General features: G+C 37.9%; 1 protein-coding gene across 1 annotated transcript in view; it reads left to right on the top strand.

Annotated features, from left to right (window-relative positions):
• The window catches only part of NALCN (sodium leak channel, non-selective), a 234,116-nt gene that overhangs the window by 42,572 nt on the left and 177,648 nt on the right, over positions 1 to 13,896 (top strand). The window contains exon 7 of the mRNA XM_005145229.4: positions 6,497 to 6,651. Within this exon, the coding sequence (XP_005145286.1) occupies positions 6,497 to 6,651 (155 nt within the window). The remainder of the gene's footprint in view (positions 1 to 6,496; positions 6,652 to 13,896) is intronic.

Below are 13,896 nucleotides of genomic sequence, written 5' to 3'. Positions count from 1 at the left end.
CTTGATTTTATTATACCTGTTTCTCTCTCATTGATTATGGTAGATCATGATCATCATTTCACTGGCAAGTATCTTTCTGACATGTCAGTTAATCAGTTTCCAGCCCATTTAGCATGTGCTTTATTGATATTATGTAGTGCCAAGTTTTTAATCAGTTATTCATTATTGAATGAATTGCTTTACAAAGTCTAAGCTAGGCAAGTTTATTGGAAAAGTCTGTAACCTTATCAAATTCATGTTAGAATGATGAGAATTATTTTCTCTAAATCTATACTGCCTATCATTTATGTTCTTTACTCTTTATCAATTAGACTTTGTATCAGCTCACTTTTTTCTTGGTTGATGTAAGGATAACCAGTTGCACTGCTTGTTCTGTGAGAGTAATGGCACAATATGATGCTTCTGGAATTTCCCTGCTATTTCAAGATTTACTGAAAATTAATGGGAGAGATGAGAGATGCTCTCAGTTATTTGTGTCTGTTGATTTGAATATAATTATCCCTGGTAGATGCTGTCTGATATTCTCCTCAGTTACTAATTCTTGAGTAGTGAAATCTGTGTTTTCAAAGTTATAATGTAAAATATGTAATGTTGCCAAAGTTTAAGCTTTGCATTTGTAGTCATTCTAAAGTTATGAATCCTTTAATCATGCCCTATCTTATTTTCTAATGTGATAAAAATAATAAATGGGTATCAGAGACAATCTGTTACCAGAAAGGTTTGAAATCTTTATATAGTTACAATTGCAGATATAATTATGAGAAACATTAGATATGGATAACTTTTTACACTTACAGTTTAAGAGATAAAAGAGATTTTGGTCTCAGATTAAAACCAGGAAGCTGTCTCTGTACATGATGATTTTAGACCTAAGTTTAACGAGAAGTAAAACAACATTTAAAAATGACCCTTCGGAATGCTAAGATTTTAAAATATAAGAGGAAAAATTGTGCCTAGTTGTATCTATAATCCTTAAATTAGATAAGTACTTTCTGAAATTTCTTTATCACCAAGGATTTCGGATGATACTGTTATTGGATTACCTAGAACTTGTAATTACTCTGGCAGCAACATTGGCCTAAATTGCCTTCTCTTTCTGCACAAACTAGAAGATCTATCAGTGGAACTCGATTATAGTATGACTCCCTTTTACTGAAGTTAATGGTTATATATGTGTCTGACTTCAGTGACAGGAGAGTTAGCTGACAGCGAGTACACTTTGAAAGAAACCCTATGCCCAACAATAAAGACAAACTACTACTGCTGATTTTAGAAATGTCAATATCACTGATTCATACATTAGTACCTTCCTTGTTAAGCTGAGGTCATAATGTGATAATAATTATGTAAAGGATCATTAGAAAACTTCATGACACAAAGTTCTTATAAATATAATTATTATAAGACTATTCCAGCAATTGTCAGGAGCAGCTGATATTGTTAGGTTTCTGTAAAAAGAGTGGTAGTGTAAGGAAGTCATCTAGGAACCATCAGTTAATAGCAGTTGAATGTTCAGAGCTTCACACTGCAGCAAATGGACTGGATTGGGTTAGCACAGTAAGAATAAAGAGAAGGATTTGGAAAGAAAAGACACTTTTAAAAGGACAAGTGAAATGAAATTTGCCTGGGAACTTAGGTTGCTCTCACGGTCATCAGGCAACAAATAAACTTCAAGCCTTCTACCCCTTATTTTTGACATAAAGCCAGAATTTCTATAGCTGATTGTGACTTACAAGTTCCATTGTCATTAATCTGCCAGTCTATACATCTCTTGCCTTTATATTTTCATGCTTCAAAGAAAGCTCCAAAAACATTGTTACAATCAGGATGCTTATGACACAGCCGACCTTATTTTCCCACTATGAATCCAGCTTGTATGTGCCATTTTGTAAAGCACTGATATAATATAGAATTTAAACCTTTTTAAAAAAGTTAATGGGCTATAATGATTATCTAGAATGGTACAGTGAAGGTGTCTCACAGAACTGGTTTTCACAATAAAGACAAATTAATTAGATGTCATTCACCTGTGTAATGTGAGAGCAATATTAATACTCATGAGGTAACTCATCTAAAGGTAATGCAGAACAATAGTATTACTTCATCAAATAATATTTAAGTCAATTTAATTTGGGCTGTGGGAGCTTCTTTTCTGAAGCATAGTCCCTTCCTCGTTTATTTTAGGTTTATTGCTATATTCTCAGTGGCTTGATGCTTTTGCCTTGTGTTCTGCCAGTATGGCAAAACAGAAGCATCAATTAGAAAAATATGTAGTAATGGACCTCTTTTTCAAAACTGCATGCTCAGAGTTAGACATCTAAATTCATGCAGCAGAAGAGGAAGCTATGAATTCTCGATATCTTAAAGAGGAATCTCTCTCTCATCAATCATCTGATCCTAGCCTATTTCTATATTAGTACTTTCTATACAACATTGTCCATTTTGCATTTAAGTTCTATCACTTTCTGAATTCATTACTTGATATTAAATCACAGTTATTGAGTGTAACCTTTAAGCTCTTCTGAGCTACATAATCTTTCTCTATTCCCAAAAGTTTTTGTGATCCTTCAACATATGCTTTGTGTGATTTTGATGAAGTGGGGTTCACACAGTCCCCTATGTCACTAATGAAAATGAATAGCACAGAACCCAGTGCCAATTCCTCTGAGATCCCAGTTAATGTATTGCTCCCCATTTGGAAGCTGTACAGTTGCTACTTGTCTTGTGATCTGCCAGCCATTTTTTATGTCTGCTATGGTATTTTTACTAATGCAGTAGTTCTTTAGTCAGCAGCTGTGCAGTACCTGGTTTTGGTGCAGAGGCAGACACAGGGTTCCTTTCAACTAATATAGAAAATCCTTTAGCTCCAGCTAATTCATTTTTAGTTATCAACTTCTTTTAGCTGTTTGACCATTTGGAATGGTTTTTATAATTCTTTATGAATAAATATCCTTCTTAATTTTTTCCTGTAATTTTCTGGACCTGGAAACTGCATGAGTAGATTGGTAATTTTGAGTGGGTTTCTGATGATAGTTTAGAAAATTAATAGAAACCAGCATAAAAAAATCCCATTTTTTTCTCTATTTCTGTTTTAAGCAGAGAAGGTCAGGCTACCAGAAAATAAGAAGTTAGGAACTGCCTTGGGTAATTTTGATTTTAGGCTCTCAAAACCTGTCTTTGAAGAACAGCCTGATGAAGAGATTGTGCTCAAAGAGAGGTTGTGCTTGCATGAGTACATAGTAGTTGAAAGACCAAGTTTCACTGCAGGTGCCATGGAAAACAGGCACCCGTACTGCCAGGACACATTGATTCAGCTTCTTTTTGTGGTGTATGTATGTATGTAGTCAGAATGTTCTTCAGGCAGTTAAAAACACATCAGAGTAGCACTCCTGTGACTTTTGCAGCAATCTTATTGAAGGATTCTTAACACATGATGTGGAGCCAATTATCTCCTTTTCCATCCTTTGTGTTCCCGTGCAGAACTAATTTCTTAGCGCAGCTGTTGTGTAGATGTTGTACTCCATACACATTGAATACTCTGCATAGAAATATTCAGTTGGTCTATTGGGATGAATTATTTCTTTGGTCGTGTTGCAAGAATTCATAACTTCATCAAGGCACCCTATTCAGCGAGATATTTAAGTACATTGTCTAATCAAACTTTCTGAGATGCTGAAAACTAGTTATGTGCTGAATCAGCATCTCAGTATTTAGTTGATGTTGAGTATAGCCTATGAAGTAATAAACCAGTTTAAATCATCTTATATTGAAAACATCTTGTGGTATTCTATCCACTTCTAGACTATATGTCTAATATTGTTTTGTCCATGTGGACTATTCTGTGCTAATTTAGTGAGGCAGAACACAAATTGCCTAGTGGCACTGGTCCAAAAAAGGCCGATATCTGTATATGTACAATTACTGTGAGCAAAGATTTTTCCTTTTTAGCCTAACCCATACTCTGTGCATGGCTTTTCTTCTTGAGAAGGTGTGATGTGATATAAAAATAACCCAGGTTTTACTAAAATACCTAAAATGAGTGCATTGCATTGTAGTGATTGAGCCAGCAATACTTTTAATAATATGCCCCCATGCTGCTACCTTCTTGGATCTGATGGATTTTCTAATGGAAACCATAATGTAAAATTCATTAGCTATCAGGAGCCCAGGTTCTGTACCTGCTTGAGCCAAGGAATTAATTTTTGTTTCTGAAAATATTTCTAAAATATTGTCTTATAATAATCCTATATATTATAATGGCTTTTAGATGAGAGTATCATAAATCTAACGTACTTAAAGCATACAACTGGGTATGAATTAACATAGTCCTGTATAAAGGAATTTGGATGCGCAGATGAATTTTTACATTCTTGAGTGATATGCTGAGCATATTTCCAAAAAGGTGAAAGGAGTACACATACACTTGTGTATCTGTCTGTCTTCCCATTTATGCACAGAGTGTTCCTTTAAAACTTCATCTGGAACCGTACGTGTCTGTGTGGATATATGCATCCGTGCAGATATGCATATCTCTCAAGTGTCATGAAGAAATGACTACAGGATGGGTGCAACTGGAGTTCTTTCTCTGCATTTATAATTGCCTAGGAAAAATTTTTTAGGAAGCTTTCATTTAACACTGACAGATTTAGACTAATCTGTTGCTATCACATGCAGTGCATAAAGCAAGAAAAATAATTAAAGCTTCTGTTCACCCAATTTAGTTGTCAAAATGCATCTGTGAATTAGATTAAAAGAAGAGGACTTTCCAAAGAACAATAAGATACTAATTATACTAAAGGGCAGAGTGAAAACTTTCACCTTTTCTGTGGACAAGCAAGATTGATTTTTAAGGCAGTGGTCTGAAGTCTCAGGATAATGGGGTGAATACTATAAGATTTTCTTTGTAACTTTCAGCAATTCATTTTGAGTCTTTCTATATCAAAAGTCTGTGCTGTGACCAGGAAGTCAGAATCAACCTGAATGGGAATGGAAAATGCTATTGACTGTTTTTTTCTCAGACCAGAACTCACCATGATTAGCTTTTCAAGTCTGATTTGAAATTGCCTGAGGACTGAACAAAAATCAGGATTTTCATTTGCTGGATGAGAGAGTACAAGCAAGGAGAAAAATGGATGTTGCTTAGTTGTGTGCCATTTCAGCACAGTTGGAGCTGTGTCATACTGAAACCTTTCTAGTGTGGTTTAACCAGCTGACTCATAGCACAAGTAACATGAATCCTCATGTATGTGCTGTAATACTGTGCTATGTTGTTTTGTAAATCTTAACAGCTGTGTCTGCTCAGGATGGAAGGGGTCAGTTTGATAATCATAGAATGGTTCCTCTCAATGTCCATAGAAAGGTTACCTTTTAATTAAACTACTTCATGGCATATAGCGCTACAAGTGTTTGGTCTTGGCAAGAACTATGTATTGCAATCATTAATTTGGTACTGTAAATACAGCATCCACTGCCAGAGCTTCTTACTGCAATTTGGGAGTACTTGGATACCCAACTTCATGTGTGCATGCCACAGGCACAGATTTAACAGGACAGGGAGCTACAGATTTGTCCTCCCTCTCGTTTTAGTTTCTATGTCCCTTAATGCTGAACCTACCTGAATTCCCATTGTGGTGCAGCGTGACAGAGACTCTGGCAGCTCAGCCCCAGCTGCCAGAGGAGCTGCAAGACAAGTGATACTCAGTCTCTGGTGACAGTAAAACATGGCCACTGTATTGTGGTGCTGCCCCTCGGCTCATGATCTTCCTATTTTTCAGCATTATGTTTACCAACATAAATCTGTTTGAACCAGTTCAAACCTGTTCAGATTTTTTCACATGTTCTACCAAATCATGACTGGACTGACCAAAAAGTGAATCAGATCTGTTTCAGTCACAGTAATACCTAGATGCTAATTGCACTAAACATGTAATGATTTTGACCTCTTGCATGTGACTGTAACTGTTCATCTGTGGTGGAAACCTGGCCTGATCAAGATACAAGATATGACTACATACTCAGGTGGCTAGCATGTCATCTACAGTGATCCTTTCAAATAATGTCAAAGCTAGCTCAGGTAATGTCTGTGAAAGTCTGAAGTCACAGTATCGACTGCAGTTGAACACCCTGTTAGGAACTGCAAAGATGCATGAAGCAGTAAGTTTCCAGATTGCATTAAAAAGCAGTTGGAACAGCTGAATGTTAACTCCTCTGACTTGGAGAGTCTCCATCTTTTATGGGGTTTCTAGGCATTAGTATGAAATTTCTGCTGTTAGTATTTGTACTATCGTTACATAAGTCTGAAATCTTAGGAGGCAATTAGCTTGCCCTTTACAGTAAGTGCTTAATTAATGAAAACAGCATATACCAAAGAACATTAAATAGCAAAAATAATAGCTGGTGTACTTTTGTACTTTTCACTGTAGTCCTTTTGCTTTCAAGTATTTAGTTTTGCTGTAGGCTAAATTTATGTAACACCTTAATTTTGTATTTTTCACAGAAATGTTACCTGGAATAATTTAGCTATCCCAGATACCCACTGTTCAAGAGAGCTAGAAGAAGGTTACCAGTGCCCACCTGGATTTAAATGCATGGACCTCGAAGATCTGGGACTAAGCAGGCAAGAGCTGGGCTACAGTGGCTTTAATGAGATAGGTCTGTCCTACTGATAAAATCCATTTCAGTATCCATTTAAAAATGTTTATGAATAAATAGAACATATAGCTCATGTCTGTGCTGAAAAGATATTGAGTGTAATCAGCCTCCTGCTCAGATAGAGCACAGGCCAGAAAAAGAATCTCTGCTATTTGCTTTGGAATGATAGAGTTATCTATTTTTACATTGCTTGGGATACTAGGATTTAAATAACTTTAAAACAATGTCTTTATTTAAGAAGAGTCAGGCATTGATTATCACCAACAAATGTGATGACTAATTTCTGTGATTTATTTATAATTCATTTTAGAGTATATCATTCATACTAGTTGTCTAATTTTAGTTGTAATTCCTATGCAAAAAAAAAAAAAACCACCCAGAATTACTTTGATAATCATCTTGGTACTAAAGAGAAGCTGCCGGGGGGGGATTGGAGAAAATGAGATTATGTGTATCTGTGTTCATCTTGATCAAAATTGTGTAATTCAGAACATCACCCAGAAAAATGATTTGGAGTCAAAGATCTTGCAATACAGGTGCTTTTTTTTTTTTTTGTGAAAGGCCCTTCAAAGTCACAGGAGAATACATTCTCTGCTTGCTGCAGTGTGTCATACCATCACCATGGGAAAACAAGTGTAGAACAATAGTTCAGGAAACATGGCAGGAGCAGCTATGGCAAGACCAGTATCCAAAGGGAAAATATGAAGTTACCTGTCAGAACACTGTGGTTATATCTCACATTTATTTAACAGATGAAAGTCCAACAGGGGCCTGCAGCTATAAATTTTCATTTTGGCACAGGTAGGGAAGTCCCTTCAAGTGCTAAAGCATGGCTGCAGGCCATATTCTTTCCGATGCATCTCTCTGACTCTAATAAGCTTTTATTTTTCCACTTTTTCTGGGTTGAGCTTTAGACGGCTATCCTGGCCCCAGCTGAACTGGAAGGTAATAAAAGCATTTAATGACTGAATGACTGCAACCCTGTCATGATTTAAAACACAACCATAGTCTCTCTCTGACCACCCCCCCCCCCCCCCACCTCCCCACTCCCAGAGGCATGGGGAGGAGAATCAAAAGAATGTAACTCCCACGGGTTGAGATAAGAGCAGTCCAGTAACTAAGGGATAACACAAATCACTGCTGCTACCACCAATAATAATAATAGAGGAAATAAACAAGGGAAGAGAATACGATACCACCCACTGAAATGAGCCCAACCCGGAAGAGAGTGAGCCCTTCCGGGGAACTCCCGGTTACCTCCCCGGGCATGATGTGCTGTGGTATGGAATACTTCTTTGGCTAGTTTGGATCAGGTGTCCTGTCTATGCTTCCTCCTGGCCTCTCCTCCTCCCTGGAAGAGCATGAGACTCACAGAGTCCTTGACCAGAGTAAACATTTGAGCAGTAACTAAAAGCATAGGTGCTATCAGCACAATTCCCAGCCCGAAAGTCAAAACACAGCACTGCACCAGCTACCAAGAAGGAGAAAAAAAAATTACTGCCACCACTGAACCCAGGAAAAACCCAAAAAGATTTTTTGAATATTGAAAGCCTTTGCAGCTGAAATCTTTTCAGTTGGTTCCCAGGCTGCTGAATATAAACAATGAGCCTTAAGAGTTACAAGAAACAGTCTCAGAGACCTCTTACGACAAGTGCTCTGTTGATACCAGATACTTTTTAAACAAAACCAGTCACTTGTGTCCTTTCTGTTTTCTTCTGAGGGAGAAAAACCTGATTTCAGCGAAGCTCCATTCTGTTTCTTCTGGAAGTCAGAAACATATCAGTTTTACAAGTTCTGCTAGCCGAATAGCACTACTGATAGTACCTTTCTTTTATATATCGTTTTCTTCAGTATGTCTCAAAGGATATAACCCTGTCTGATCTCTCAGAAAATTCTCAGATTCCTAAGTTAGTGGCATGTTGCCATGCCCAGTTGAACATGAGCTGGGTTCAGACTGGAAGCTGAGCACCTCCACTCTCCTATTCTCTAGTTTGAGAAGGTTTAGCAGGGTAGTGTGGGATAGGTGTCTCACCAGAAAAATTATACCTCAGATTGAAATCACCCTTTTTATCTTGACACGTAAAATTATTTGTGGCATTGAAGGCTGTTATTCTAGCTGCCTACCTGGTCACCAGGGAAAGGTAGTTGCAATGCCTTAGAGCAGTTTAAGTGGGTAGATTATGTGAATGTTGCTCAGAATGCATAATAAAGGAGGCCAGTATGATTTTAATGATGGGAGCAAGTTGGCAAAGGCATGTGAAATAGTTTATACAAGAGTACCTGCAAACCCAGTGAAAAAAAAGGACTCAAGCTCTGATCTCCTAAGTTGCAGTCCTGTATTATGTCAGTATCTCATTCTGAGTGTGGCATTTTAAAGTTCAGAGATTGTTAATAGACTTAGGAGACTTAGAATCATAGAATAGTTAGCGTTGGAAAGGACCTTAAGATCACCTAGTTCCAACCCCCTGCCATGGGCAGGGACACCTTACACTAAACCATGTCACCCAAGGCTCTGTCCAGTCTGGCCTTGAACACTGCCAGAGATGGAGCATTCACAAGTTCCCTGGGAAACCCATTCCAGTGCCTTACCACCCTCACAGTAAAGAACTTCCTCCTTACATCCAGTCTAACCTCCCTCTGTTTAAGTTTTAACCTGTTACCCCTTGTTCTATCACTACAGTCCCTAATGAAGAGTCCCTCCACGACATCCTTATAGCCCTCTGTCACATACTGGAAGGCTGCTATGAGGTTTCCATGCAGCCTTTTCTTCCCCAGGCTGAACAGCCCCAGCTTTTTCATCCTATCTTTGTACAGGAGGTTCCCCAGTCCCCTGATCATCCTTGTGGCCTTTCTCTGGACTTGTTCCAACAGTTCTATGTCCTTTTTATGTTGAGGACACCAGAACTGCACACAATACTCCAAGTGAGGTCTGACGAGAGCAGAGTAGAGGGGCAGGATCACCTCCTTTGACCTGCTGGTCACGCTCCTCCTGATGCAGCCCAGGATCTAGTTTGCTTTCTGGGCTGTGAGCGCACACTGAAGCTGGCTCATGTTCATTTTCTCATCGACCAACACACCCAAGTCCTTCTCCACAGGGCTGCTCTGAATCTCTTCTCTGCCCAACCTGTAGCTGTGCCTGGGACTGCTCTCAGCCATGGTGTAGGACCTTACACTTGTCATGGTTAAACTTCATGAGGTTGGCATCAGCTCACCTCACAAGCATGTCAAGGTCCCTCTGGATGGCATTCCTTTCCTTCAGCCTATCAACCGAACCACGCAGCTTGGTGTCAGTGGCAAACTTGCTGAGGGCGCACTCAATCCCACTGTCTATGTCACCAACAAAGATGTTGAACAAGCACTCCCAACACTGATCCCTGAGGGACACCACTCATTACCAGCAGAACAGGGAGCCATTGACCGCAACTGTTGTGTGAGACTTGCCACTGATAACACTGTTTTTGTCTAGAAATAGATAACCAGGATATAACAGGTCCTGTACCTAGAAGTTTTGAATATTAATTGAAAGCTGGGTACTAAACTTTCAAATACTGGCTAAGACACAGCACTTTGCCACAAATTATTAAATAAGCTTTCTCAAACGATGAATGTTATAAACAGGATTATAACTAGCAAGTTTATTTTATAAATCCCCATTTTGTGATACACCTTTGTGTGTAGGTAACAGGTAAATAATGTAGTAGGTCTTTTCTATGTAAGTATACTATTTTGTTGTATACATTCATTGATGTTTTACTTGCAGGCACAATGAGGAAGCCTGTACTATTGGTTCCTGAAATCTGTCATTGCAAAAATCACAAGAGCACCAACAGTTTGGCAGCTACTGTATAGTTAGTACCACTTAATTTGCAGTACATAAGTGCAAACTATGAATGTTTCTGTTATTTTTCTTCTCTTTAAAGAAAAATGTTGTTGGGTATTTTTACAATTTTATTACTGGGTAAAGACCAAGCTGTCCCAGTCAGATAAAAGTTAATGGAGGATTTTATACTATAAGGACTATGCCAAGTAAGAGGTTTCATATTTGGAAAAATCTCTTAATTTTGGCCATATCCTGCTCCCACTTTTATATATGTCTTTGGCTTTAAACGGGTGAAAATTGGAAAGATGGTAGTGTAAATTTTAGTACTTGGGAGTATACTTATTTCCTATTTTTTTCTATTTTTAGTTTTGAGGTGTTCTGTTTTTCTGTTCTGTTTCTATGCAAGTATGTTTGTATTGTTTAAGGAAGAACATAGTTACAGAGTACTGATAAATATGGCTTGTCAAGATAATCTAAGACATCCTCTAACAATGCAGAGCAGACTTCACAATCTTTTCAGGCAATCTATTGCACTGCTTCATTGTCTGTACTCTAGGAAAATTTTCCTAAAGTATAACATGAATCTTTCTCTTTTGCAGTTTCTTTCATTATAGGGCTGACATTTTTTACCTTAAATTATTCTTATTGTCCTTCTCTAGACTTTCCTTAGCTGGTACACTTTGTTAAAGTGCAGCACTGGCAGAATTCCCCAGTAGAGGAATTCAATCCCCATTACTTTATGTGTTTTTAAGCCCTATTACACTTTCTACATCCCAGTGAGATGTTTTCCATTCTCAGAACAGCATGTTGTGGGTGATTCATGTGTTTTTCTGATTTGTTACAGCCCTCTTTTCCTTTTAAAAGAGCTGCCGTCATGATTTCCCAATTTTTATTTGTTTACTTGATTCTTTGTTTTTAAATGTAGGCCTTTACCTTTTCTCCCAGACTATTTCTTCTATTTGCAAAGATCTTCTGGAATTTTAAATCTTTCCTTCTGAATATTTTCAGTGCCTCTTAGCTTACTTTTATTGAAATTTGATGGGTATCATTTGTTTTCTACCAGCCTGGTCAAGAGTGAGAAAATAAATAGAACTAGACCAAGATCAGACTCTGCCGGAACCTCATCTGACAGTCTTCCTTTCTGACAGTGTTTCGTTAGTAGCCGCTCGTAAGGACACTTAACAAATGGTATAGCACCCATCACAGAGTAGTTTCACCTAGCAATATTTCACCAACACATATTTCTTTGTGTTGTCTTAGTGTGTTGTCATGGTGAGACAATGTTAAAAGCCTTTTAAAATCAGGTTGTAGACCATCAGGTGCTTTTCCTCTCTTTATAAAACCTGCTTCCATTCAGCAATCATACGGTAAGATTTGTGCCATAGCTGTCCTGTGTCTGCACACTTTGAATGTATATTAATAATATAATACTTACATCTGGTGTTGTTGAGGTAATTTTCCAAACATGGAGCACATCAGCATGTAACTACAGTTATTGCTTCTCTTTTTCAGTGTACATATTTCTATACTAGATATAAAATGAAATTAACACCAGTTGGTTTAGCCAGCTTTACTAGTGTAATCTTTAGGGAGAGTGAAGTCACTAAAAGCCAGGTCAGTTCTGTCCGGCAATACCTCTAGGAAAGTTACGAGCAACAGTCTGCCTTGGAACTGCTTGTGAAACTGGAGAATTAATGAAAGATTTGAGTGGAGAGCCAATTAGCTAAGGCCTCCATACCTGGAATCCTTCTCTCTGTAAAGTTCTGAAATGGGAGGAGGGAATAGGAGAGAAAGAATAATCTGTCCCCCAGGTGAAGTGACTTCAAATGTTGCAGGTTCCATCTGATGGGAGGCTACAAGAACTTACTGCTTTCTTCTACGAAGTTGCTCATGAACTCAGTAGAAACCTGAGTACTCTTTCCAACAGTTTGACACAAAACTTGACTTCTTAAGTAGGTGTTGTTCTCATACAGTGGGAGCTTTTATATTAAATGAAGTCTTTTATCCATCAGGATGCCTAAAAGATTTTTTTGAATACTACCTGTAGGGCTGAGTGGGAGTAAGCGCAAGGATATGAATGAAAGGCTTGGCTAGCTGTATGGATGTGGGTGGCAAAGCTCCTTACTATTGACAGTAGCTCTATAGTACTGTCAAGCTCTTCTCTTTCTCTCACTTCTTAGCTGATTTTTATTCAGGCTCTTATAAAATGTTTGATGTTTCCTTCATACTAGAACAGCCTTTCAGCCTTGTCTCCCGCTGAGAGCATCAGGTGCGTTCACAGCTGGGCTATTTCTTCTTTCTGATTTTATTCTCTTCTTCTCTGTGGTTTTCTTGGCTGTTTAATTCCATAGGGTGTAGCTGATAGCATAACGGTATCATGAAGCGTGCAAAAGAAGTAGAGCTAAATGCTGAGGAAAAAATGACCTTTGTTTTGTGAATAAGCCCCAGTAACTGTACAACTCATTAGGTATGTGATTGTATTTATGTAAGTATTTGCATCTGATATATCTAAAAAGCATAAATACAATTGTTGAATTAAATAAGAGCATGCAAGACTTGGCAACTGAAGAACTATGATAAGTACTTCTGTCTTCCATGTCACTGTTTATCTGAGTGTGCACCTATCTTTACCTTTAGTCAGTATTTAACATGTCAGTAATTGCTGTTCAGGGGCATACTAGGTATGTTGGTAGAGGTGTGTGTCTATGTGAGTGCTACTGAAAAGGGTGCCATGTAGATACAAATATGCCAGAACCCCTACAGTCACTGGATCCTGAGCAGTTTTCCTCCTTACCTATGCTTTTCACACAGTACAGATATTTTTGCATTCAGATTTTTGTGACATCTGGCTAGTAATTGTTCCACATGCCTCATGGGTGTAATTAATCTGTAATCATCTACAGATGTACACTTACAGCTACATTACTGATTTTACTTTTTATGTAATCCTAGAGAACTTTTTTGTTTGTTTGTGATTTACAGTGCTACATATTGCTTCAAAAATACTCAAAAGGAAAAGGAAGTCCCTAATGAAAGATAACTTAAAGTTAAAAAATATCATACAAAGTAAGCAAGAGAAGTTTTAAGCTTCATGGCATTTTCTTCTTCTGAAAGGAGAAAAAGATCTTATTCTATGCTGTATCATCAACCCCTCTGTGAATTGCTAGGGCCAGTACCCTATTAAATGATAATAATTACATCTCATACTTGCAGAGAGTATTTGACAAAGACCACCATATTAATGTCCAGTTTACATATAGGAGATAAACACATGCATGTTGTATGTTGGAGACAAATAATGAAATTTCGATGGTAAGGAGTGCTTTGAAGAAGATATGCAAAATATTGTATCTGTATTAAAGCTTGCTTGCCTTATAGTAGAAATGAACACTGTTAAAAGGCACAATGAGGCAGCAAAATCATCT

The sequence above is a fragment of the Melopsittacus undulatus genome, chromosome 2 (genome assembly GCF_012275295.1).
Source record: "Melopsittacus undulatus isolate bMelUnd1 chromosome 2, bMelUnd1.mat.Z, whole genome shotgun sequence".
NCBI classification, from domain to species: Eukaryota; Metazoa; Chordata; class Aves; order Psittaciformes; family Psittaculidae; genus Melopsittacus; species Melopsittacus undulatus.
The sequence above is the reverse complement of the archived record's forward strand: the minus strand, read 5'-3'. Positions and strand labels throughout refer to the sequence as shown.